Below are 27,383 nucleotides of genomic sequence, written 5' to 3' on the forward strand. Positions count from 1 at the left end.
TCATTTGGTACTGAAGGGATTATATTTGGTAAAACAACTTGCTTAATACGCTCTCTGAAGTCTTAGCCTGATGACTGCTGGTCCCTACTAGCACTAGGATAGCTTTCTATAAGGTTGACTTTACAACCACCATCAATAAGGGTCGAATAGACTGGTGCAAGGTGCCCACTAGAACTAGTGGACATCATATGCCAGGCTAACTTCTCACAGTAAACTCATGCTATAATGAACTGCGTGTGTTTACATGACATTTCTGGATGACACGTTAGCTATACCGAGAGGATGTTGGACTTTCCAGAATTGTTCTTTCACACAGATTACAGCGTGCATTGGTGCGACCCTGGAATTTGTGACCTCCAGGGAACAGGAGCTGCTGCTCTAAGGCAGCCTTTCCCATAGGAGTATAATGGAGTATCCTTACAGTCAAAGACAGTAAAGCACACTGACTTTCTGTACATGTGTGTCCTCGCATTAAAAGACCTATTCCAGGTCACCACTCAACTCTGCATAGTTCCTTCTGTGCCAGGCTACCCCTAACGCAGTTCCTGGGCTGCGCATGACAAGAGTCTCCCACACGCAGCCCTCACACGTGTGAACACAGGTGTGCACCCGTGTCCACATGCAATCAGCCCAGTGCCCCTACCTTGGTTGTGTCGCAACAGCCTTATCTCACAAGGCGGACACTGGCGGTAAACATGCACAGTACATTTTATCATGAGTTTACCATAAGTGAGTCACAGGTTATGAGGCTCGCCCATAATAAAAGGTCAAATATCAGGTGATAAAAAGTGAAAAATCCAGGTGAATTAGATGGTCAGAACCACTTCTCACTCAAGCCACACCCAGCTTATTCTTACAGGGAAGAACTAGCCACTAAACATGGTATTCTTTATCTAGTCAGTCATAACAAGTGATAAGACCCCCTACTTGGCAGTTGTGCACTACTTCAGATGCCTTAAGCTGGTAGAAGGCCACTAAGACCACCTACCTTGCCCAGCCATGAGACCACCTCTCCCTACAGGGTCCCCAAACTGCACTAGGAACTCTCCTGGTTCTAGGTTAGATGCATCTGGGTCACTAATTGTCTGCATAGACTGAGTAGACTAGGCCTACCTTCGCCCTAAGTCATGCAACACTATACCCCCCAACTCTTTTGGTCAAGAGTACACTGCCTCCGCACTGATGTCTCCACACTGGATAGATCAAGAACCTACACCCTGGGTCACTGGCTGGGTACCCTTATGGCCATTATTCCACTCAGTATCCTCTATCTGCAGGGTCCCGTTATTCTGAAAATGCACACTCTTCTGACCCTCACCCACAGCCTGCTGCTGGGATCTTTGTCTGCAACCATCCTTTCGATATGACGGTCTTCCCAGAAGAAAGAGCAGCCCACTCTTTCCTTTTGGTACCTCTCCCTTGCGGAGATGCATCCTTGGCCTGGCCCCATTATTGGACCTCAGACCCACCTCACCACCCAACTGGCAGTGTTGGGAAAGTCACTCTCAGGGTGCGTCATCAGACAGCCTGCAGCTCCATCCCCCCTTGCTAGCTCCACATGAAAACAACCTTGATAACCTAGACCCTATCCTTGTTCTCCGCTGCGAGAACTTGGACTATGTACCCTTTCGGAGTACCTTTAGAGAACCTGTGAGCCCTGGGTAAGCTTCACCCAGGCCCACCTCTAACAGCCCTGCTCAGTCTCCCTGCAGGGCTCTGGGGAAGTGTCCAGGCACCCTCAAGATCCTTGATTGGCCTGCACCACCCATGCCTGAAGCACAGGTTCCTTCACTTAAGATAGGCCCCACCTGGCTTTGGGGTGGTACTACCATATTCAAAAGTCTGCCTGGCCGCGTCCACTGTGGCCTGACTGATTTACAGCTCACAGCAACAGCCTGGGACAGAAGTGGCTACCAGCTGGCTGTACCACTGCTGGCAGACCCGCCTTCTGCACCTTGCTGGGGGACACCCCAACTGCCACCTTAAGGGGACCCAGGGACGCATCCCAGGGCTGGTACACCTACAGTGCACCAGGCAGGTTCCACTGAGTAAAAGCCTCTACACCTGTCACTCATCAACCATGCAGAGCACCCCCAAGCAGATGTGGCCTTCTGCCCCCATCCGTGGCCTGGGATCAGATCCCATAGAAACTCCCTGATTGGTCACTCAACCAGGCACTGCCCTAGCCACCACTTCAGGTTCAAAACAGCTTCCTCTAGGATGATATCCTTTCGCTTCCTCTGGTAATCACCTACCCCACCCTGACACATTAGGGTCCACTACTAACCCCCCTCCTGGAATCTAGGGTGTCCACCACCCCCTCTCAAATCCCCTCAGGGTCAGTTACTTAGCCTACCTAGGAAACCTAGGGGCTACCACTACACCTCCTATCTCGGGAACCACCCTCATTTGAGGCAGCCCACTACCATGTCACCCCCTGGGTTGCTCACTTTCCTCCCCAGATAACCTGTGGGGACTGCAGGAACCACAACTTCCTCACACCCTCTCCCACCGTGAAAACATTTGTCGGGAGTCTCCCACTGCAAGAATGCCTAGGGGGTGTCAAAACACATGGGAAAAATAACCCTCCACTTCACCTGTCCAGTGGTTTTGCGTGCACCAATGGTGGAAAATATTTTGCAGGGAGAATGACTACCTCAGGCCCCCTCTTTGAAAGCTTGCCCGGCCTTTGACAAAAGTGCAAATTCCCCACGGCCCCATATCACCTCCCAGCCCCACGAAGTCAGGTCTACCCCATACACCACAATCTGTGGTGTGGTATCAGTTGCTGCCCCTAAACATTTAGAGAAGACATCCTCCTCCTGCAAGCCTAGTGTGTGTAGTGTCAGGGTTCAAAAGGTACACTATGGGCGAGAACAACTCTATGTAAACATTTCTTTGAACTGTCCTTTATGAATGCAAATATGACAAATGTGTGCTTTAGGGCTTTCCTTTCTCATACCTTTAGTTGACATGACCGAACATGACCAAACATTTGAATCCCTCTCAGAGCCTTTTGCTCTTATATTTCCTCATTAATGCATAGGTAATGTGTAGCAAAACTGGACTAATCAAATGCAATCAATGTGTACTGGAATGGGATTCTATGTTTACCGTGGCTGAACACCAATGTTGGGAAATTAGTGATTAGTTGTGTGGCCTGCACAAATAATGGTTCTACATTTGTCCTCCGCTGGGAACCAAATACCCCATTGTATTGCTTGACTCTCAAGGGTAGCACTGCTGAGCAGCTAGGGTCTACTCAAGGGAGGTGGTGTGGGCTAGTAATCCCCATTTACAGATACATAAGAATAACACTCAATAAATTACCCCGTTGAAGGACTGGGCACCCTGTGGAGAAACGAGCCGTGGCTCGAGGCCGCATACTCAAAAAGAGAGACAAAAAGGAAAGAGAAGCAGCTCTCCACAGCGCAGCGGGAGCTGCTGCTACAAAGTTTGCCAAAAGCTCCAGTGTAGCGCCCCATAATGCCCTGCAGCGCTTAGATGTTGGTTTTTCTTCCTTGCTTGTGAGGAACCTAGGAGAATGTGGTTTTCACGAAAAAGATGCAGAAGTGTCTTGGGAGCTGCAGGATCAGAGCATACTCCAACAGAGAATTGTAAATTGATACTTGTATATGTAAATTGATACTTGTATAGCGCACTACTCACCCGCAAGGGTCTCAAGGCGCTTGTACGAATACCGCTGTGGAACCCATCCTGGCTTTCCTTGTGAGGTGTCCACTCCTGGGCACCCCCAAGGTGGAGGCCAGGCATCCTTAGCGTTGTGGGGGCCGTTGTGGAGATTAAGCAAGCTATTGCCCAGAGTTGCAGAGTGGGACTCCATGATTGGAATAGGCACCGAGGCGATAAATTATCAGGTCCGTGGAATTTTTTAGCCCAAGACCCGCCGCAGCGGGGAATTGAACCCTGGTCCCAGGCTAGACCTCTGCATCAGGGTCTGCCGCTCTAACCATTGAGCCACACTTCTCCACCCTGCTCAAGCCCTACTCAAAGCCTAGGGTGATATGAAAATGATAACCCCTGAAGGGGTTTGAGGAGTTATCACTTGCTCTCCAAGCTGGAACGTTTGTTTTACAGTTGGGAAGGCTGTGCACTCTGGAGATGAAGAGGGGGTGTAGATTATGGCTGCAATCATATTGCCTTGAAAGTGTTAAGGATGGATTTTTCAAAGAGGTAAACAGTCTCTTGGGGTGTGAGCTGGTAGTTGCACTTGTGTGTATTTACAGAAATTATGTCCTTTAGGGACTTTGAGTAAAAGACAGTATTGTATAGTGAACGTTTTCAAAGAGTATGCTGCAAGCACCTTCTTGGTGACTGATTATATTTTCACAGTATTGTAATTATAAATGTGATTAAGTATCGTTAGTATGATGAGTATATTGCACTCCCAGTCATGCTTTGAATAATGAAGCTGACAGCCACTCGTGATTAAAGCTAGCATGCTTAATTACCAGTATTAAGTACAATCTGTCAGGGTTATAGGTAATTATTGCATTTATTCCTATGGTGAAATGCACAGACTGGACACTCATTTATTGAGTGTTAATATTATGTATCTGTGAAAGGGGATTACTTATCCACACCACCTCTTTTGAGTAGGCCTTAGACTGATCTGCAAAGCTACCCTATGAGAGTCAAGCATTATATTGGGTGTTTGGCTCCCAGTGGAGGACAAATGTAGACCTGTTATTTGTGCAGACCACACAACTAATGGTTAATTTTCCAAAAGAATAACTCTGAGCAACTCGTCTCTGTTCCACTCGGAAAAAACACATACCATTTTGAACATTTATCCGGAATAAAGTGTGTAAGCCAATCTTCATAGCTGTAAGTTGTTTACAGTCCTGAGATTCTATTCACCCCCCATTCCCCAAATCTCAAGTAAAAGCTTGCATAGAAGTTAGCCACCTGATGATGTATAGCAAGAGGCAGCACACATTTGTCTCCTGATGTTTTACAAAAAATGGACTTAATCCAAGAGAGGTTGAGGGTTCTCTTACTCACCCCCCTGTTTCTCCAAGGGTGACGTGGGTGGAAGTTATCTTTATTCAAGATGGGGAAAAGGGCAGCTAGATCAAAAGTATTTATAATGGAGAAATTCACACAAGATTAAAATATACAGAAAAAGACAACAGATGAGACTGAAATATATCAACTCGCAGAGGGACAGATAGAGAAAGACGAGGTTGACAGACTAAAAGATATGCAAAGCATTGCAATAAGGATCTGTTTAGAGTCAATTCAGGACGTCTGCTATCCAAACGAGAAATAAATAAAAAGGAAATCATTTCAAATAGAGATGGAAGCTAAAGAGATCCATCAATAAGGATAAGAACGGTAGAAAGAGGCATATTTTCAGTTATCTTGCGATGATTGATCAGAAGATCTTGGTATTAAACTGAAGTACAGCAAATGAAATATACATCTCATTATATCACTAAAGCCCTGTTGATGATGATGATGTATTTATAAAACGCAACAATACCCTAATATGTCTAGGCGATAACCTTAGAACAAATGGATTCGGCTCGAGTAGATTTAGCGTTATGCCCATACAGCCAGTTTTTTTCAAAATTTTAGCAGATCTATTTTTTGAGTGAGGTTGGTAGAGAGTTCCACAGTTAAACTGTTGTATTGGTGAAGCTCTTACCACCCCACCTGGCCCTTCTTCTCAGGACGACAAGATTCCGGAGCTCAGTTGATCTGAGGGATCTTGCTGAGATGTAAGGTTTAAAATGGTTGGCCAGTTGCATTGGCCCCAGATTGTTCAATGATTTGAAAGCAATGCAGAAAGATTTAAATTGGATCCGTTTTTCTACCAGCAACCACTGGAGGGGAAATAGGGATTTGGTCAGAGTTAAATTTAGAGATTCCTACGAGTACTCTTGCTGCAGCATTTTGAACAGTCTGTAGTTTTTGGATACTGCGTTTTGAGGTGCTGGTAAACAGAACATTGCAGTAATCCAGCCTCGATGATATCAATACGGATACCACAGTTTTCCTAAACTCCAAATGAATCAAGGGGAGTATTTTCCTGAGTATTTTAAGAATGAAGAAACAGACAGAGGTGGTGGAGTTGATCTGTGCTTCAAAAGAGAGCTTGGTATCTACGATGACTCCTACATTTTTGGCTTTAGGCACTGGCGTGGGTAAAGAGCCAAGTTGCACAGGCCACCAACTGGAGGGGTTGTTACCAAACATAAGGACCTCGGTTTTGGAGGAGTTAAGTTTCAGACAGTTGTCTGTCATCCAGTTACCTATGTGGATCATACAGTCATGAAATCTGGTGGCTGTAGAGCTGTATGAGCTGCTCACCGAGACAATTATCTGAGTATCGTCTGCGTACAATACAAGAGCAAATCTGTAACTTTTTATCAATTTGGCCAGAGGAGTGACATAAAGATTACAAAGTGTAGGGCTCAGGGACGATCTCTGAGGGACACCACAAGGCAACAAGAGCAAAGATGACAGATAGTTGCCCAACGCAACCAGCTGAGACTGCTCAGACAGAAAGGAGCCCAGCAGGGAGAGTGCTTTATCCCTGTTTCCAATGGAGGCTAAGCAGTCCAACAGCAGCTTATGATTGACCATATCAAAAGCTGCTGATAAATCCAGAAGGATCAGGGCAGTGCTCCCCTCTCCATCCAGTGTCTTCCCAAACTCCTCGGTTGCATAAATAAGTGCCAGCTCTGTGCTATAATAAGCCCGAAAGCCAAATTGGGAGGGGTCCAAGATTCTGATTAACAAAGGAGGACAGTTCAGTGTTAATGGCTTTTTCAATCACCTTTGAAGGGAACGGAAGTCTAGATATGGCCTGTAATTCAAGGTATCCTTATCGTCCAGACTAGGTTATTTTAGTAGAGGGAGTATAGAAGCTTCTTCCACTCTACTGGAAAGGGCCCAGATGAAAACATAACGTTAAAAAAAGCTGTGAGTGGAATAGCTACTGTTTCTGATAAATGCAGAATTTTAGGGTGTAGGGTGACAAGGGTCTGAGAGGCAGCCAGATTTGATTGCACCAATTATTTTGGTCGTATGTTCAATGGTCAAGGCAGTAAAAGAGGAAAAAGTTGAAGATACTGTTCCAACTGTGGGCCACCTCCTACTGAGTTGGGCAGGAGTCTGTGCCAAGCTGTTGGTCTGGTCCACAAAAGTGTCAAAAACAGCCTTGACCTTGTGCTGAAAAGGTTCTTCCAGGGAGTTACAGAATTCCTGAATGACATAGGTGTCCTGTGAAACTGGAAGTTTAGATAGGTTTTTTACTGTGTTAAATAGAGTTTTAGGGCATCTATTGGCTGCTCTAATTTTCTCAGTAAAGTAGGCAGCTTTTTCCCTAAGCATAAGATTCTTATAAACTTGAAGAGATGATTTATATTTACTTTTGGAGTGTGCACAATCCTTCAGTCTCCATTTCCTTTCCAGTTTACAACAGATTTGTTTCTGAGCTTTGAGAATATAATTGAACCAGGGTTCTAAAGGTGCGCACCTGAGGCGCCGGCTATTTTTTTGCGCGGCTAAATCTGTCATTTCTAATTGTGCCAAGAGTAGTAGTTTGCTACTGCAGAGTCCAAGTCAGAGGACATCTTAGGAGGGTGTTCTAAAAGCCGAGAATTTTGCTGATTTGCCTCTATTTTATTCCAGGGACGACTAATGAAGAGTGCCCCAGAATGTTTGGAGCATGGCCTTCGAGGCAGTGAGATTTCAAAGAGGACAGCGTTGTGGTCAGACTAGGTTAAAGGAAGAGAACTAGTCCAACTTCTGTGTCCGGGTCGGTGGCATTTTCCATGGGAAAATTAAAATCACCCAGAATGAGAAAGTCGGGATAGTTATCCTTATATGTTAAGAGATGACCTAGACTATCGATAAATTGAGCTCTGTTATTGGGTGGCCGATAAAGTAGAATACCATTAAGCGAGTATTGACCATCCAATTAAACTTTAAAATCCATAGCTTCATAGTCGAGATTGCCAGGTAGCATTTTGATAAATGATTTGAAGCTAGAGTTAAGAATTAGAGCTATGCCACCACCTTTCCTACCCACTTTGTCGACCTTATGTATTCTGTAACCTGCTGGTAAGGCCATACGTAGGTCTGGGTTAGAGGAGGCATCTGCCCATGTTTCAGTGACGAATGTTATTTCAATCTGGTGGGTTTCTAGGAACTCATGGAAGACAATAACATTTTTAATTAGTGATCTTGCATTAATAAGTACACACAATATCAAGAGTCTTAAATCCCCTTTATAAAGTTACTTCTATTTTCAATTATCCCTTGACTTTAAAGAGGTAATGGAGCAATTTTTCTATCTTCCCAAAACAAAGTGCTTAACATGAAACACTTTGCACTAGATGGACATATTCATTTGAGGCTAACAAAGGATCAGAGCTTTTTCCACAGATGAACCATCTATATTGGCAAGGATAGAGAAAGATACTAGACTATATGGAAATAGACCATGAAAAACCACTCGACCCTATAAATAGCAATACTGATAACAACTTGCCTTTCAAGTGGACATCATTCCACACCTGTGCCATGTGTAAATGCGTCAAATATCAGAAACTACTATTACCCAATATAAAGTTACTTAATTAACTAGCCTTGGAAGGTGGAAAGCCAGAGGCGGCCTTTCTGGGATTACAATTATTGACCTGCAGATTACAGCAGATGTTAGCAGCACAGATTAACTCTCTAACTTAGAAATATTTAAAATTAAGTGAACCATGCCATCAGATACCCTAAAGCGGTACAAAAGGGGGTGGTGATGGACGGAGCATCCGAACCAATCAAACACTCACACTCAGTCAAAAGATCTGGGTTGAATCCATCACCGTTCTTTAGCCCACTCTGCCACCCCAGTTGAGGTATGCAAATCAGTCTGACCCTGTGCCTCATGGGAACAGTCCAGCCCGAACTGCCAAGCCATGCCTTCCCTGGACCGGAAACAAGCTTCCGAGGACCGGTTTCTGGCATTACAGCCGTCTTCAGCCCGGCTTGCTTGAATCCAGTGGCAAAGTGAGCAAGGGACTCACGTCTGAGCATACCCTGCCACACTATGGCGGCCAAAAGCGGTACAAAAGGGGGTGGTAATGGACGGAGCATCCGAACCAATCAAACACTCACACCCAGTCAAAAGATCTCGGTTGAATCCATCACTGTTCTTTAGCCCACTCTGCCACCCCAGTTCAGACATGGCCATATGCAAATCAGTCTGACCCTGTGCCTCATGGAAACAGTCCAGCCCGAACTGCCAAGCCATGCCTTCCCTGGACCGGAAACAAGCTTCCGAGGACCGGTTTCTGGCATTCAACTCAGAGCTTTTGACTGGGTGTGAGTGTTTGATTGGTTGAGATGCTCCGTCCATCACCACCCCCTTTTGTATCAGATACCCTAAAGTCACTGACCTATCTACCATGACTGCCAATTATGTGGTAAACCATATTATAATCTTAATATTGGTTGGGTTTAGAAAGTGGGGGAATCTCAGATGAAGAGAAGAAGCAGATCTCATGTCTTAACCCATGCAATGGTTGTGAAATTATTCTCTTTCACCTGTTCTGATCACTCATTTTGTAATATTTAAGCCTGTAGGCAAGTATTGGGAGTTAAATCTGTGTGAGAGATAGAACTCCCTGCTTGCTGGCTGGTATATCGATCCTGGGCTTTTTAAAAGATATTGGATGTGTTTAATTACTTTTTTATATATTTTTACCTTAAATTATATTTTTAATGTATGTTTTAATTCTATGAACTTCCCAAGAATGATGATTTTGTACTTTCCATTTCTGAGTGGCTTGCTTATTTACACATGTTTACATTCCAGTGTTCTCTATGATCTTATACCTTCTCTTTTTGATATTGATTTTAACATGTTGTAAATTTAAATGTGCTTTTATGGCTGTAATAGCCGAATTAAAGTTATTTGATGATGATGATGATTGTGGGAATTCAAATATGTTCCTTGGTGTATAATCTACTTAAATAGTGCAGGAAGTCACATGAACTAAATGGTTTAAATAATTGTTATATTTTAACAAAAGTATTACCAAATATTTGCTAAGACTCCTGGAGAATACTAGGAAATATTCTTCAACACCCAGCAGTTGCTCGTTAGAAGGTGATATCAGTTAGTTTATTTTGAGACCTTTTGTTTTTATTATGTTCATTATGTTTATTTTATTTGTGACAAAATTGGTATTTTGTGCTTTACGTGTATTTCTCATGTATTCAGCATAATACATTTATTTTATGCGTCTTGAATTTATTGTGGGGCTCATTGGATTTAATATAGCAAATTCCTGCACTCTACGTATAACCTGTTTCTGCGCAGTTGATCATTTCCTGGTCCCACCCTTCTCCACCACCAGGACTGCATTTATATGAGTTCCCATTAAACTGGTGTCTGGCGGATCTGTCATACAACGCAGCATTTCAGATTATTCTGCAGGTTCTGTCAGAATGAGAAATGCTCCTGAATTTATAATTGAGAAAACTATAGGTAGCAGAATGCAACACGATGCATACTAAAATGTTAAACATCTCAGTGGAGGCAAATTAAATCTATGCTAAGTATTCGCTATACAATTTCACACACAGATGCAGCAAGATAAGCTCATCGTGATGGACACTTTAGGTCACTCGTGCCCACTCCTCCCCTAATTATTTGCTTTGAGGACCGTGCACTTAGTCGCAAGATATTTCTATTTCAGTCCACATTATCGGATCTACTTGGCAAGCATTAGTCATGGACCATTTACTGAGTTGAACATCTTTATGTGATATTTAGGAATTATACATTACTACAAAGTTCCATGAACTTGCACAATTCTGTGAAGTGCCTCCACGAAATATTCTACATGACCGAAATCTAACAGACTTGTTTCATTTATTCACCATCTCAGTTAAGCACAGATTTTTTTTTTACTTATAATCTATAACATTTAGGATGTCAGAATCTTTACAATGGACTAGTACAACATGAAAAATTAGAAGACCAGGTCATGCAACCACTGGAGAGTGATGGTAGACAAAAGTCATTAGTATGATGCTACTATATGGATGAAGAAAAGATGTTGAAGGCAACTGCTTTTGCTGTACATGAAAATACACACCACATGGTGAAAGTCATTACAATGCCTGATATTTGTACATTTGATTTCCATCAATAATTGTAGCCATCTAAACCGTGCAAGGTATGCATGACTGGGTTGATTTGGCTGAGTACAGTCAAAGGTATTTATTTTACTCCTTTACGTCCGGGAACATTATTTCAGATGTATATCTTTTAAATTGTCAAGCAATTACTTTGGTTGTTTTTAATATGTTGAACACCACACCTAAAAACTGCCCATTCATGACCCTTAAAGCTCCTCACCACCCCTAAACCTCCCATTCCTGAACCAGAAAACCCCTTTCTACATATAAACTCCACCTATCCCTGAAACCTTAAAACCCCACACCACCACATAAACTCCACCTGTTTCCAAACACTAAAAACCTGTAATCACCCCAAAACTCTACCCATCACTGAATGTTAAAAACACCTACCAGCCCTAATCTCCATCCTCAACACACGTTAAATGCTACCCAACCCTGAATCCTAAAAACGCTCACCCCCTCTAGATTTCACTCATCATTAAACCATAAAAACCCCTCACCACCCAAAACTTCATTCATGCCTGATCTCTACAAAATGTAACCACCCCTTAACTCCACCCATCCCTAATCCCCAAAAAAACCTTACTATCCCCAATCTTCACCCGTGTGTGTGATTTTGGATGTTTCCTCGAAATCAGCTTTCTTTTAAAACATGTCCTTTCATTTTTTTTGATTTTTTTATATTTCCTTAAAATTGGGTTCCTTAAAATTGGGTTTCCATTATTTGGTTTCCTCTAATGTGGTTTCTAAATTTTCGTTTTTTCATTAATTGCCACACATCACTGTGTATTGGCTTTTTCATCTTTTTATAACACTGCTCAATGACACCTATGCGATTGTCAAAATACCTGAAGAAGGGACAATATTTGCAGAAAACTTGGCAACTGCCACCATTCATTGGCAGACATGGTGTCAGAAGTCCCTGTCTTTTGTCTTCCGCCGTGTGATGTCGTGTCCATCATGCTTTTTACTGTGGGGAAAAAACTACACACACCCCCATGAACTGGAAGAAAACTCCAGCCACACCAGGAACATTAATTGATGATTTTCCAAACAATTCCCTTTTGGGAGTTCATCTTTGGAAAATGAAATAATACAAGTTAGTCATGTTGTCAAGGAATAGCGGGGTGCCTGACATTTTGTGTTTTTGGTGAAAGTGATTCCTCATTGTCAGCAGATTTACTTTTTGACAAAAAAGCTGCTGACTTTGGAGTAAACGCATGTCTGGTGGGTAAGCAGTGGCTGGGGTCTCACCCCCAACAAACCATAGCTGTCCAAGGTCGCCATTTTGAAGTTTCACATTTCTAGGCTGTGAAGAAAAAGGTAAAATCTTACACATATTACAGTCTACAAAACCACTACATAAGGATAGTGGAGGTGTTGCATAAAAATATTCACAGCCATAAAGCAAAAGTATTTCTAGAATAACAAAGTTTTCTTCTCAAAAGCTGCATCATCCCTCCTTTACTCTTACATGGGTTGGGCCACATATTAGCTAAGTTATTCATCTCCAACAAAATATTCTTAACTGGGAATCAAATTTCCCTCAATGATCAACAATTAATTAAGAGTTAAATGCCTCATGGTCACACAGTGATGCTACCACTGATACCAAATCCATGACAATACATTCTTGATAACTTCTTGAAGCATCTTCCAGGGTGGGCACTATGTAGTCAAAAGGCAACACCACCAAACTCTGCCAGAGATCACACAATACGTCTTCTATAGTAACTTCATCAAAACACAATGAAACATATATCTAAGCAAAACCAAGAAGATCACATACTTCTTTAAACTTGATGATGCACTGAAATCAAATATAAACTATGATAGCTCTTAAAAGTCATCTTTATTTATTCCAGCTAACATTACTACCCTTGTAACTGACTAAAGGTGGGTGCGATTGTGGGTGCATTCAGGGTTTCTCTAATGCAAGAATTCTGATACATCATTGCATCAGTCAGAGTACTCTGCCCTTGCATATTAGCATTGACGTTGTTTTATAGGTCCTGAGCTTTGGTGTGCCAACATGTCAAGAACTAGAGGCAAGGTCAACCTTTACATACTACAAAAGGTGGCAACTCATTCTAGAAGCCGTACTTCCGCCCTGGCAGTAATATGGACTATACAATGATGCCCCCCCTAAAAAGTATGGCCAATCAGTAGTCAAAGGCAAAGCAAACTATGACTTATAATCCACTGAAATGCTAATCAAACTGTCAGGATCAATCTTTATAGAATATGCTGCTATTTCTCTGAAATAAACTTTCATCGCCGTTGCACTAAAATAGCAAGAAAAATACCTAATTTAATGATTGTCTGAAAAAAGTGACTATAACTGGAAAGAATCTGGCAAACGTAGCAAGAGATGGGTCAGACGTTAAGGCAAAACACAACAGGAAAGAAAATCAAGCTGCCTCACAATCATTACGGATTACTCTGACTGCCTGCACTGACCTCCAAAGGTGACAAAAGGTAATGACATCAGGAAAGACCCCAACCAAGGTCCTCAAGAGACCCACTAATCTAGCATTCATAAGGATGCAAGCACTGGCAAGCAATATGGGAACCACACAGAAATAAATATCTGTTCTGATTGTAAGCACAGTTACACTGAGTGTGTACCCTGGTGACAGTCTACCAAGACAGGTGATATGAGACTAGATTTCACCACATATAAGTATGGACGCCAGTGCAAGAGTCAACTATAAATGTGAGAAGAATGTTTATGTGTATACACACTGCCATTAATTTGTCAGGAATCACTTTTGGGGTTGCGTTCTTTACCTGCACAATGTTATGACAAGACCTGCAGTAAAAAACACACGCATATTTTAATGTTTCTGTGCCATCAAACTGGGCAGATGTTCTGGTTATGTCATCATGGGCAGCTAAGATGTGGAACATGTTTACAGCTGTTAGGTGTATGATGTTGGTTAACAACATTTAAATACACCCAGAAAGTTGGCAGGGGATATAAAGTATCATTTGCAGTCTAGCCCAGATTCGCAAACATTTTGCACTGGTTTGCATTACAAAAAGTGATGCTTACCAGCACAATTTTTTTTTGTTTTTTACTTTCCAGCGCAAATCTTGTTTTGCACTGGAAAGTTGCTTAAAAGTAAGGTATAGCAGTGGAAGTGCTGCTTTCCATCACTTAGTGTCAATAGTGCGTTACATGGGCAGTACTTGGGCTTTCCCATGCAGCCTCCCATGCTTTTTGATGCAAAGCCCTATCTACTAACACCAGTAGACAGGGATTTGCACCAACAAGTAATGCTGCTTGGAAGCAGGCGTTAAAAAGAAGAAATGCTTTTATTTTTCCTAACGCTTCCCACTTTGCATATGTGCTGTTCCGTACAGCATAAATTCAATGTGACAAATGTTTTACCGTCAGTATAATGCAAAAAGAATAATTGATGGACAGAATGCTACACAATGTCAAACATTCACCCCAGTACAGAGATATGGGCCTAAAGCCATCGTTTTTTTGCTCCCCATGACTTTCCAGTTCAGACCCAGCCATATGCAAATCAGTCTTAACCCTGTTCCCCATGAGAACAGGCCAGTCCGAACTGCCAGACCAGGTCCTTCCTGGACTGGATACAAGCAACCTGGGACCGGTTGCGGGGAATCACCCCTGATCAGCCAGGCTAGCTTGATGCTAGTGGCATGGTGAGCACAGGACTCACGTCTGGGCATAAACGTCCCACTCGGGGTGACAAATGCAAAAAAAACAATTGATGGACAGAATGCTGCACAATGTCAAACATTCACCCCAGTACAGAGATCTGGGCCTAAATCTGTCATTTTTTGCTCCCCATGCCTTTCCAGTTCAGACCGAGCCATATGCAAATCAGTTTTGACCCTGTTCCTCATAGGAACAATCCAGCCTGAACTGCCAGGCCCTCCCGGTAATGGAAACAAGCATCCTGTGACTGGTTTCGGGGCATCACCCCATATCAGCCAGGCTAGCATGACTGATATTGGCAAACATTCACCCTAGTACAGAGATCTGGGCCCATATCCATCAATTTTTAGCTCCCCATGCCTTTCCAGTTCAGACCCAGCAATATCCAAATCAGTCTTGACCCAGTTCCCCATGGGAACAGTACAGCCCGAACTGCCAGGCCAGGTCCTCCCTGGACTGGAAACAAGCATCCTAGGATTGGTTTCAGGGCATCACCTCTCATCAGCCAGGCATTTTTGGTCTGGACTGTTCCCATGAGGCACAGGGTCAAGACTGATTTGCATATGGCTGGGTCTAAACTAGGGCGGCATGGTGAGCAAAAGAGCAATGAATTTAACCCACATCTATTGAATAGGGGTGAATGTTTGATTTGCTCTACATTCTATCCATCATCTGTGTGTCTTTTGCTTTCTCGTCCTAAGTGTACTGGGTATGCCCAGATGTGGGTCCCGGTCTCACCGTGCCACTAGATTCAAGCTAGCCAGGCTGATGAGGGGTGATGCCCCGAAACCCATGATGCTTGTTTCCAGTCCAGGGAGGACCTGGCTTGGCAGTTCAGTCTGGAATGTTCCCAAGAGGCACATGGTCAAGACTAGGCCTGGGTGGGAAATTCCATTCCGCTTGCGGAATTTGGGTAATTTCGCCTTCCACGGAGAACACGGAATTGCCAAAAATTCCGCGATATGCTGCTTTGCAGAATTTTTTGCTTGTTCGCGCTTTCAAAATGCGTGTTCGCCAGATATTTCTCCCTGAGCACGCAAACAGTGTTCACGAACAGGAAAAAAGCATCGCAAACGGGAGGAACAAGCAATTCCGTGTGTTCGCGGAACTTTTGCGTGGTCGCTGAGATTTTTTACCGTTTTGCGGAGCTTTGCGTAGCGCGACTACGCAAATTCCGCCCACCCCTAGGCAAGACTGATTTGCATATGGCTAGATCTAAACTGGGACGGCATGGTGAGCAAAAAAACAATGGATTTAACCCAGATCTTTTGACTGTGGGTGAATGTTTAATTTGCTCCACATTCCGTCCATCATCTGTGTGTCTTTTGCTTACCGTCAGTCTAAACATGGCATTTTGTACTGAAAGGATTCCCTTTCAGTACAAAATCTATGCTAGGCTCACATACACATCCTTGTACTATGCGTGGCGCTCAGCAGCCAGCACTAGGGAGAGGGGAGGAGCGTGCCATGTCTCTGCAGATAGGGTTCTCTTTCTCTCTCCCTCTCACGCAATGAAACAGTGCAGTATTTTTGGATGCTGCACTGCGAAGTGTGTAACATTTGTAAATCTGGGCATATGTTTTGAGGCTGCAGGAGTATCTCTGACCTGCTCAAACATTGGAGATTTTCTATGACAACCAGCAGACTTTACAGTCTCTTCTGATACTTCAGGGTATTTGTATACAGGTTGGTACTCTTGTGATCATCTGTTATCTGTTGCTTTAAAAAATAGGTTTCACATTTGGGAATATATTGAAAGGAGCATACAGTGGCACCACTACCTATTCTCCCCTGGGTTGCTGACACAATTCTCAAAGAGGAAGCTGTCTCAAAGACAAAGCTTCTCCTTTGTATATCAGATACCACCCCTGTTGGTGTGTCGATATCTGAACAATTGTTTGCAACCACAAATCCAGTCTCAAATAAGTTATACTTTCCCCTGTGACTTCCAAATATTAGGGTATGTCACTATCATGCTCACTGCTAATTGAGATTCGTTCAGAAAAAAAGGAAGGTGAACTCGTTGCGAAGTCAATAAATCAGGCCATTTTTGTCCAAAATACTTCTTTTATTAAGTTAGTCATAAAACTAGCACACAGCCAAAGCGTTTCATTCCCAGTTGCTAGAGGGAACTTCGTCAGGGCTCATCAATGTCCAACTAAGAAAATGATATAAGTTGTATGGTGGAAAGATGTGAACCTCCAAAAACGCAATCAACCTCAAATACGAAGTGGACATGTGTTGCAGGATCTCCAGGCCAAGAACACAGGGTCCCAAATATCCAAGATTAATTTATAATGCACACGTGTCCATGGACCGTTTATTCTTCAAGGAACTTATTAGTTAATGGTTCTCAGTATGCGGCCTGAATCACTATGAGTGCTTTTTTGTCTCTTCTATTTGTAGTATTACAGGTTTCGTTATGCCCCTTGTTCAGGGTGCTCTATTAAACCTGATCGTTTGTCTCCATTGCCTGTGATTTATTTGTATCGTGAAAGTTACTTTTCATCAATGGTGTTCCTGCCGTGTGCATTATTCAATTTTTTCTGAACATCTGGTCATTATCTGCATCCCCGGACGGCGGGTGCCGGAAGCGATTGCACCATCTATAAATAGACTGTACATAGGGATTGGATGTGCTTGACCCTGGTCAGCCGTTTGTTCTTCTGCTGTGTAATTGAGATTCGTAATGGGTGTCAAAACATGTTTTTGACTCAAAAAGGGCTTAGATACATTGTTAAACTGTATTTTGCAGTCACACACCCTGTATTTTTCGAAGAGCAATTTTGCCATACACAGTCAGTGTGTCTCCTGATGGCCTCTTTGCCTCTACATCTGCATCTATAATACAGCCCCGGCTCAAAGGCAAAGTGATTCTCTCATTCGCATGGGGCCACACCCCTTTAGGATAGGGCTCGCACTTAATGTGTATTGCAGAAGGGGATACACAAGTATCTGTGGCCCTTTCTGTAATATGAAAGTGTCCCAGAGGTGCAAAAAGCAGTACATTTGCCTGTTGCATAGAGGGTGGTCAGATACATAACATCCCATATGGTAAATACTACATTTTGAAAAATGGGTCAGGCTGACTTCATCTAGTTTGACATATCAATGTCTACTGCAATAACCTAATACCAAATAACACTACTTTTACCAATAATATTTGAAACCCTACCTCGGTATGTCTGCAATTGATGCATCTTGGATGACAACCTGAGTGAAATATATCTACTGCTATGTTCAGTTTGTCTTCAAGCAACTGTGTTGTGGTAGATTCGTTGTAAACCACAAAAAAGTAATTTCAAGCTTTAATGTGTTTCCAACATGCTGAAATCCCTAATCCAACGAGTACATGATTTTATGGAAGATACATTATATAATTTTAAAACGTTGGCTCTATCTCAGAGCTTATAACATATTCATAGCCATTGCATTCGTTTATTGGATGGCTATAAAGGAGAAAAGTAACATATCTATGTGCCCTAGGAACAAAGTCTGCGATTTCAATGATAAATACATATGCATTCAACAATCCTTTACAGCTGCAGCGATTCAAAAACAATTTCCTGACACATACTGCATTTTCATCCTTCAGTGAATCCCTGTTTAGAAAAATTACCTCAGGCTTTAGCTCCTTTGCTGATATAGGCCACTTGTGTTCATACTTTTCTTTCATATTTTGCTCAGCATTTGTTGGAACTATTGAATTCTCCACAGGGACCCCATGGCTTCCTTTGCCGACCATATTTTGTACTGATTTAACCATGTTCTTCAAATCTTCAGGGTATGGCGTTGGGTAGCGTTTAAGATTTATTTCAACCTGAAAGAATATATTTTCTTTTTAGTAAAATACTAACAAACAGCAAGAAACAGATTATTTCAAATGCGGAACAATTTCAGTAAAGCGATAAGATCGTTTAAGATAAATACAGCCATTTGCGTTAGTTACATTTTGCTTGTTGCCACTGAGTGACAGAGGCATGCAACAATAAACCACGCGTGCCTCTGCTACGCAGCCCCAACAATGAACATTTCTACACAATGCATTCCTTTACAACGCATGACTTTACCATTCATGCCTTTACCATGCAATTGTGTGGTAAAGGCATGACTGATAAAGGGATGTGTGGTAAAGATCACACCCCAAACCCACCGCCCTGATCCATAAAAACGAGCCCAACCCCCGAACCCTAAAAACAACCCGCCCCTAGCCCTAAACACTACCTCGACTCCCCAAGCCCTAAACACTATCCGACCCCCCCCTGAGCCCTAAACACTACCCCATGCACTGATCACTACCCGACCTCCCCGGAGCCCTAAAAACTACCTGACCCACCTGAGCCCTAAACACTACCCTGACCCAGAGCCTTAAACACTACCGACTCCCCGAACCCTTAAAAAAACGATCCCAGCCGCTGACTCTAAACAATACCTCGATCCCCCAAGCCCTAATCACTACCCCATCCTCCTAGCCCTAATACTACTCTGACCACCATGCCCTAAACACTACCTGACCCCCTGAGCCCTAAAGACTACCCCAACCCCCCATCAGGCCTAAAAACTACCCTCAACTCCCCAAAACCCTGCCCCTGTCCCACTTACCTCACAGTGCCTCTCCTGATCCTTCCTGTTCCTGGGCCCACCCATCCCAGCATCTAGACCATGCCCTTCCTTAACCATGCATATGCGTGTTTAAGGCATGTGTTGTTGAGCTTGCGAGGAAATGGCAGGCAAGGCCGTAGCCGCATTGTAAAGGTCTTTTCCCCTGGGTGAGAATCCAGGCAGGCAAGAACCGATCGGCCTCAAAAAGTGTGCGATTTCTATTTCCTTCATGTTTTATATTATTTGCTTTTGCACTTTTTGGTCAGAGTAAGAAATGAGTAGCTCTACAACAAAACCAACATACATATTTATGAGAATGGAATGCCACTGATTGACGGGAGTGTAAAAAACAAAATAAAAAGAAATGTATAGTTTAAATCAATAAATAAGATCATTGCGCCAAACATACTGGTACTGTTTATAAATATGTTTACCCCCCAGATGTAATAAACATCATTAGCATGTAGCTTCATGAGGGAAGGGCTCTTATAGGCTACAGCACACAGTTATAGCATTTCTCCTACAGAAACCAATGGAGTCAAAGCCAACTACAGCCCAAACTCAAACTTCTCATACCCACGTAAAAACCTTGAAAAGATGGCAGGGCAAGTGCAAAAGTATGTGGAACAATACAATCTACTCTGCAAACACCACTCAGGTTTTACACCCAGTAAAGGGTGCAAAACCTCATTATCGGATGCCACAGAGGGCCTCCACATCGCACTAGATGAAAGCCATCAGACCAGGGGCAGCTCCTCCACCTTCGCTCTCAGAGCAGAAAAAAGGTAAAAGGAAAAATAAAATGATAATAATATTGTTATTATAATTTTATTTTTTGTAGGTACGGGCTGGGTTAGGGCTGGGCAGGGCTGGGGGCAGAGAGTGGAGCGGTTCATGCACTTAAGTGTGCATGACAGTTTGGTCTGCCAAACAGTCATGTGCTTTTAGCATGTTCTCCACCAGGCTGTAATACACAGCCTGGGTGGAGAACATGCACAGGCTCCCTGTTCCCCTCTGAGCACCGAACCACAGTGCTCAGACCAATCACTTTTCTGCATTGCAGCGTTGTGATTGGCTTAGGGGAGCCTGTGTGCTTCCTGCTTCCAGGACTCGCTGGAGGAGCGGAGAGACGGAGGTGGCAAGATGGTGGCCGTGAGTAGGTAAGTGTTTTTTTTGTATTTTGTACCCCCGCTCCGCCACCCCCGTTCCCTGCCAGCTGCCACTGCACTAGACGGCCCTGTTGGTCTCAGTTTGTGAGTAGTATTTGATTAAGAAAGCGCGCAACATGCTAATAAAAATGCTGGCAGAGTAGATTGAATCAAACCAAATTTCAGCAATGAAAGCAAGTGAATATGGAGAGGGAGGGGCCTGTGAATCGTCTGAGCAGAGTATAATTTGAAATATCAATAGAATCAGCTGTTTCAACACTGCTTTCTACCATATACATGAGTTCATTAAACCATCTTACTGAGCGCCACCAGATACAGTTTTAAATGAATGAAGACAATGCCCGGTTACACCACTTACAGGAGACACATCACTGAGTCAATCTGATATCATGGAGAGTGTGAACAGTACCTATTATTAGGCAGTTGAGAACATCCTATGTTTGAATGATATACCAAAAGGAAAATTCTGGTGCTAAGAGCTGAAAGGAAAGGAACAGTACTACTCCCCTGGTCCTAACTCTTGGGCATAGACTCTGACTAGTGCTCAATGTCCGGGATTTGGGCCATAACATGTGACTTGGACCTGTCTCCCCATAACTAAATACAGTGTCTCGATGACCAGCATCCAATTATACGTGTTTGGCATGGCCAGCGTCTACTCCAAAACTGCAAAGTGTAAATGGCTAAAGCCGTGGTCATGAAACCACAGGACCAAAGTAATATGAATAATTGGGCCTTCTCAAAAAGCTAATTGTCAAACTATAAGTGTAGAAACAAGTAAGGAGGCTCTTTTTCAAATGAAATACATGCATTTTATGAAACCAACTGCTTCTTGGTAGAGGCCAGGATTAAAAGCAGTCCAAAAGGCTAATTCCAAACTGCGTCCCACTAAAATGTTTAGGCATTCAGCACGAGGAAATATTGACCGGCGTCACGCTACATACACAGTAACCAAAGTGGGAACAAATGAATTTAATATATGTCATCGTTAAAAATGGTCATTTGAAAATGATGTGCTTGTGAATTGGCTATTTTAGTGCGGAGAATTGGAATTTATACTTTAATACATTTATTTTAGAAAAAAAGTATAGCGTACCTGGGGCCCGATTCACAAAGGGACTATTAACTGGGGGTTCAGATGACACTGTAGGTTTGAACCAGCTACACTACACGTAGCCTATAATGCCCTCTTCCTCAAAAAAACATGACCTTTGACTCCTGGCCATGCTTCACTTCTCCGCAACTTTAAACACAGTCCACTATCCAGTATTGTAGAACACTCTTAAAACATATATGGGTTTCACTGATGCAATCCTACAATGGTTCACATTCTCTCTCACCAACCAAAAGGAACTTTTTCCAATAGGAAATACCAGAACCCCGCTCTTCCTGTCACCTGCAGAGTCCCCCAGGCCTCCACTGCGTTACCCATCATTTTCAACCTTTATATGGAACACTTGGAAGCCATCGTCACCGATAGCTACATTAATATCCAGCAGTGTGCCAATGCGACCTAACTCTGTCTCAAAGTCTCCATAACCATTAACTTACAGAGGCTCAGATCTGCCTCAAATGCACCCAAACCTGGATGTCAACAAACTACTTGATGCTAAACCGCACGAACATTGAATACCTCCTGTTAGGAAATAATGGCAAACATTTTCTGATTAAGTCATGACTCTCCAGGTGCAACCTGTTGTGATTCACACCTCTACTGAGATAACAGGCCATATTCATCAACTCAACCTGTCACTCAAGAAGCTCATTGTCAGGTAAAACAAATCAGCCTGGTGCTAACTTTCTCTCTTGAAAAAAGTACAATCTCTTCTCTTAATTACTATTCTTTAGACATCAAACTCGGCCTGTGTGCCTGTTTTGAATTGAAATGTACAGCTTAATAAATGTAAGGAAGTAACTCTATCCTATGGGAGAGGTGGAGCTTGCGTCAGTGAAATACAAATGTAAGAGATGTTCACTATCAGGAAAGCTTAAAGTTACATGTTCAACTTTTTTAATACACTGCAACCTACCCTCTGGGCTGTCCAGGGCCTACCTTTGGGCTGAAATAGATGCATAGACATAAAAGTTTGGGCCTGACAAAATCAGTGCTGAAGGCCCACTAGTAGTACTTACTAGGAACTTACAAGTAAATTTAATACACCAATTGAGTATAAGCCAATTTTACCATGTTTTAATGAGACAGCACAATTAGTTTAACAGTGGTTAGCAGTGGTAAAGTATGCAGAGTCCTAAAAGCCAGCAAAAAGGGGTTCAGAAAACAGGAAGATGAAAGTAAAAAATTGGGGATGACCCTGCAGAAATGGTCAAGTCCAACAAGATGGATAAAAAGAAAAAGGAAACTGTAGCCAAGCCGAGAGGTAATGGTGTCCTTAACAGGCATGTACCTCCCTACTAATGCTTCTTGTCTGGGTAGAGTCAGTTATTTTAGATACATCAGCAGAACCCACCAGCACTCTCAGTTATATTGTATGAGATTTAAAATATATCCCCTTGCTATAGATGCAATAATCCCCTTAAATATGCCTTATACGCAGCCCACACCACTCCAAAAAAAACCAAGCACAGGTTTACATCAAATTTGTTTTTAGTTGTAACCCCAATCTATTCTTTAAAATAATCTTCCAATGATAATGTACGATTTATCTTAAATCTGTCTGCTGCAAGGAAGTCTTAACATAAATGAGGCATGATCTCAAATATGGATAGGGTTATGAGGGCTATTAGTATCTGATGGCTACTTCACAGACTATCAGTCAGAAAGTAATCCATCATTTTCAACACGTCCTTCCACACGTTGGGGGTATTTATTATAGACCTACATGTTGATCTATCTAATTTAACATCCAACAGGATATTAAAATCACCCCATAAAATAAAATATCTTAGAATTAATTAGATGAGAGGCTAATGCAATAATAGGGCTCATCTCATCCTGATTTGTGGCTGTAGTAAGATGCACGTATGTAAATCTCCCTCAACTGTTTCAGCTTAACAATTACCCATTTACCAAACATATCTATGTCTGTTTTCAGCACCTCTAAATTAGTAGACCATCCTACTGATATGGCAAGCACCTGCTATTTTCTTAATCTATTCCTCCTTCAAAGACACTAATACTAACTCTCTAGGAGACATGTTACGAGACATGCTAAATTGCAGGAATTAATCAACAAAGCATTGGACTCGAGAACAGGGAATATTCATGCAGAGATTCAGGCAATGAAGCAGGGTTGTTCTCGGATTGATAGTTTTAAAAAGCTAAGTAGAGATCTTGGGGAGCGCAACAGGAATACTGAGGTTGGGTTGGAGGCAAGAATTAAGAAGAGACTGGAGGTCAGCAGGGTTAGTCATTCTGAGTATGGGTAAAGGAGTGGAGCTTTATTGCCATGGAAAGCATGGGCAGATGTAGTGAGGAAATGCCAAAGCATTAGAGTGCTGGAAACAAAGCAGTTAGTACCCGATTTGCGCCAGATTCTGAGGATTTGTTTGAGTACTTTAGATCTATGTCTCAAGAAGATCTGTTGGTTAATCCATTGGCATGGGTAGTAAGCGCTATATAAATGCAATTACAATACAATGTAGAATATGGTTAGAGAACATTAGCATTACTCTCTTACAAAAAGTCAGACAGACAACTTAAATACACCCACAACAGAAGAGGAAATTAGGTAAGCTATGTGTAATATTAGAAGGTGGAAGGCTGCTGGCCCAAATGGTATCACTGGGGAAATCTATAAAGAGTGTTCAAGTATGTTAATGCCAATACCAAGAGTTCTATTTAATGCCATTTTGATTGAATGACAAATTATTTGTTCTTCCCGGAGTATAGCCACTATCACGCACATTTTGAAACTGGGGAAATATCCTATGCAATGCAGGTTTTATAGGCTTTTTTCCATACTAAATTGTGATTCTAACATATTTACTGTTATTTTAGGTAAGGGTTTGAGTGGGTTGATAGTGGTGTTGATCCATGAAGATCAAAAGGGTTTTATTTCAGGGAGACAAATGCAAGAATTGCTGATCCTATTGATTGGTACTGTAGACATCACAGAGGTATATAGAAAACCCTAAGGTATCATCACTTTAGATGCAGCTAAACCTTTTGACTGGATCACCTGCCTTATCTGTGGGAGGGCCTTACCTTGGGATTAAAACATAATTTGCTAGAACTATGAAAGCTTTATACAAATGCCCCATAACTAGCCTGTTAACTAATGTGAGTCTCACTCAGATCGAGAGAGGAACTCAATACGGTTGCCCATTATGCTCCCTGCTCTTTAATTTGTATATTGAGCTGTTAGCTTAAACTCTAAGAGAGGAAGAAGATATTACTTCTTTTAAGCATGACTTGTTATGCAATAAGGTTGCGTTGTATGCAGACAACATACTAATGTATACTGGTGACATTAAACACTTGTTAATTAAGATTAACCAGGTTACAAAGGAATGTAGTAACATTTCCAGGTATCAGGTGAATGATGATAAATCTGAAATAATGATGTTGAACACAATGTATGTAGATACCAGGATAAAACAGGAAATCAGGTATTCGGGTATAAACATCACACACAGGGTAGAAGACATACCAACAATTAATGTGTGAAAAGTTAGAAAGGAAATCGATTGATGCCTGTGAAGATGGGAAATTCACCGACTAATGATTTATGGAAGAATTAATCTACAATAGATGTCAGTGATTCCTAAGATCACTTGTATTTTTGACAATATCCCTTTGGGTTTCAGTAAATATGATTTGGCTAAACTCTAATCCGGAATTAACAGTTTATCAGGAATTAAAAAGGAGTCAAATTGTTATGAACGAAACCTAGGAAGAAAAATTTGAAAAGTGGATTGGGTTTGCCAAATGTTATATACTACTGTTAGCCATTCCAAATAAAAGTATTCAGATTATTATTTGGGTTTCCAGCAGAGTCTAAGACGGGGTTCCTTTATCAGGAGATGTTGACAGGATTATATAGAAAAGTTTTCTGTACAAAGCTGGGGCTCCTAAGTACTTTACAAAAGTTAGGCTCAAGACTTTGAGGTCAGCTGCATGTCTGTGGTAGGCTGGTAGGAAGTTGTTGGGGATCCCACATTACGGGCTGCTGTTTCAAATGTAAGTTTCCCCTGGTACTCCAGAGTTCCTGAGGCAGTACTTTAAGAGTGTGGATAGTGCAATGGGGGCATTTATTTGAGGAAGGTGAACTCATCTCCTAGGAGGATTTGTGTCAACACACTAGTGGGAATCGTTTGCAGTTTGGGTAGCAACAATGAAGATCTTGGTGCATAAAGCAGAAATTGTCTCAAAATGATGTCTCAGAGATAGAAGATGCTTTTCATATTCAGCCCTCGGGAAGGAAGGAAGTGGCATTTTGGTATGCAGGCCTAGTGGAAAATGATAAGAGGAAGGTTTCAGAACCTTATCACATCTGGTATTTGGACTTGCCAATGTCCAAGATAGGAAACCTATGGAAAGCCTCTCTGAAACATCTGTATAATACAGTTAAATCTGCATCATTAAGGAGGAATCACTTTTTGACCATCTACAGAATCTACTGGTCACTGAAAAAACTGGCCAAGCTCTACAACCAGGGTGAAGGAAGATGTAAGAAGTGCTTGGAAATTGAGGCAGACGATCTTCACATTTGTGAGATGCCACTCTCTGCAAGCATACTGGAGGAATATAGATATGTCGATTCATGGAATTGTTTGACAAAACATAGAGGTACGTCTTGCATCGGATTATTTTGTAACGATGTGGATCAATCCCTCTTATTTTATATGATTCTTTTCGCAAGAACTTTTATTTGTAAATACCGAACTGAACCTATTGTCCTACCGCTGAGGGAATGCATATTCAGAGTAGTATTTTACTCGAACTCTGATAAGAAAATTGAGGGACAGTCGTGAGGGGTGAGGAACTTTGGGAACATGTTGATGCTTGGATGAGAAATGAAGTCTAATGATTATACCATAACTGGCTCCAAAGACCTCCCCTGTCTCCCGTTAGGGATAAGGAGACGACAGGGAAACCTCACTCTTGGGGTGAGACACAGGATGGTTTCGGACAACAGCGAGAGTATACAGTTCCTCTATGCCCTTGAGGTTGGAGCAGATATGCTCTGGTGAATGAGGACAGAAATAATAATAAAAAAACAGTTATAAGGTATGTGTTCAGTGGCTCCCACTCAATCGAATATTAAATGCGTCTTTCAAATTGAAAGTTATTGTGTTATTGTCTGTATCAAGGTCAACGGATTTACAAGAGCAAAAGGCTACCTCTAGAAACAAAAACACACATTGATTGCTGGCAAGAAAACATTAAAAGTACCCACCTACATACATAAATAGTTAACAAATAAATTAATGTGTGTTTGTTATTGTAGCACTTGAAAATAGCATTCTGAGAGATCCCTTTAGAAGCCTTTAATGCCTACTGCAGTGTTTCCTTGCAAAGGCGATACAAATAATGCTGCATTCCACTCCAGGAGAACTGTTACTGTAGCAACTGCAGTACTTTCCTTTCTATTTAAATACCAACGTGTCAGATTTGGGAACACAGGCAAGCATAATTATTGTTGTGGCCATTTCCAATAGTGTACTTGACAATTAATGTTTGGCTTCGCTGCCTGTGTACACCATGAAAGAATTTGGAATAATAACGCATGTTTTTTTCCATTAACAATGTCTACTTTTTAGCTCTGGCAAACATAATG

General features: G+C 42.2%; 1 protein-coding gene across 1 annotated transcript in view; it reads right to left on the reverse strand.

Moving 5' to 3' along the window:
• Nucleotides 1–27,383, reverse strand: part of LRRC7 (leucine rich repeat containing 7) — a 2,053,453-nt gene that overhangs the window by 334,168 nt on the left and 1,691,902 nt on the right. The window contains exon 18 of the mRNA XM_078668793.1: nucleotides 18,492–18,692. Within this exon, the coding sequence (XP_078524919.1) occupies nucleotides 18,492–18,692 (201 nt within the window). The remainder of the gene's footprint in view (nucleotides 1–18,491; nucleotides 18,693–27,383) is intronic.

The sequence above is a fragment of the Lissotriton helveticus genome, chromosome 1_2 (assembly GCF_964261635.1).
Source record: "Lissotriton helveticus chromosome 1_2, aLisHel1.1, whole genome shotgun sequence".
Classification (NCBI taxonomy): Eukaryota; Metazoa; Chordata; class Amphibia; order Caudata; family Salamandridae; genus Lissotriton; species Lissotriton helveticus.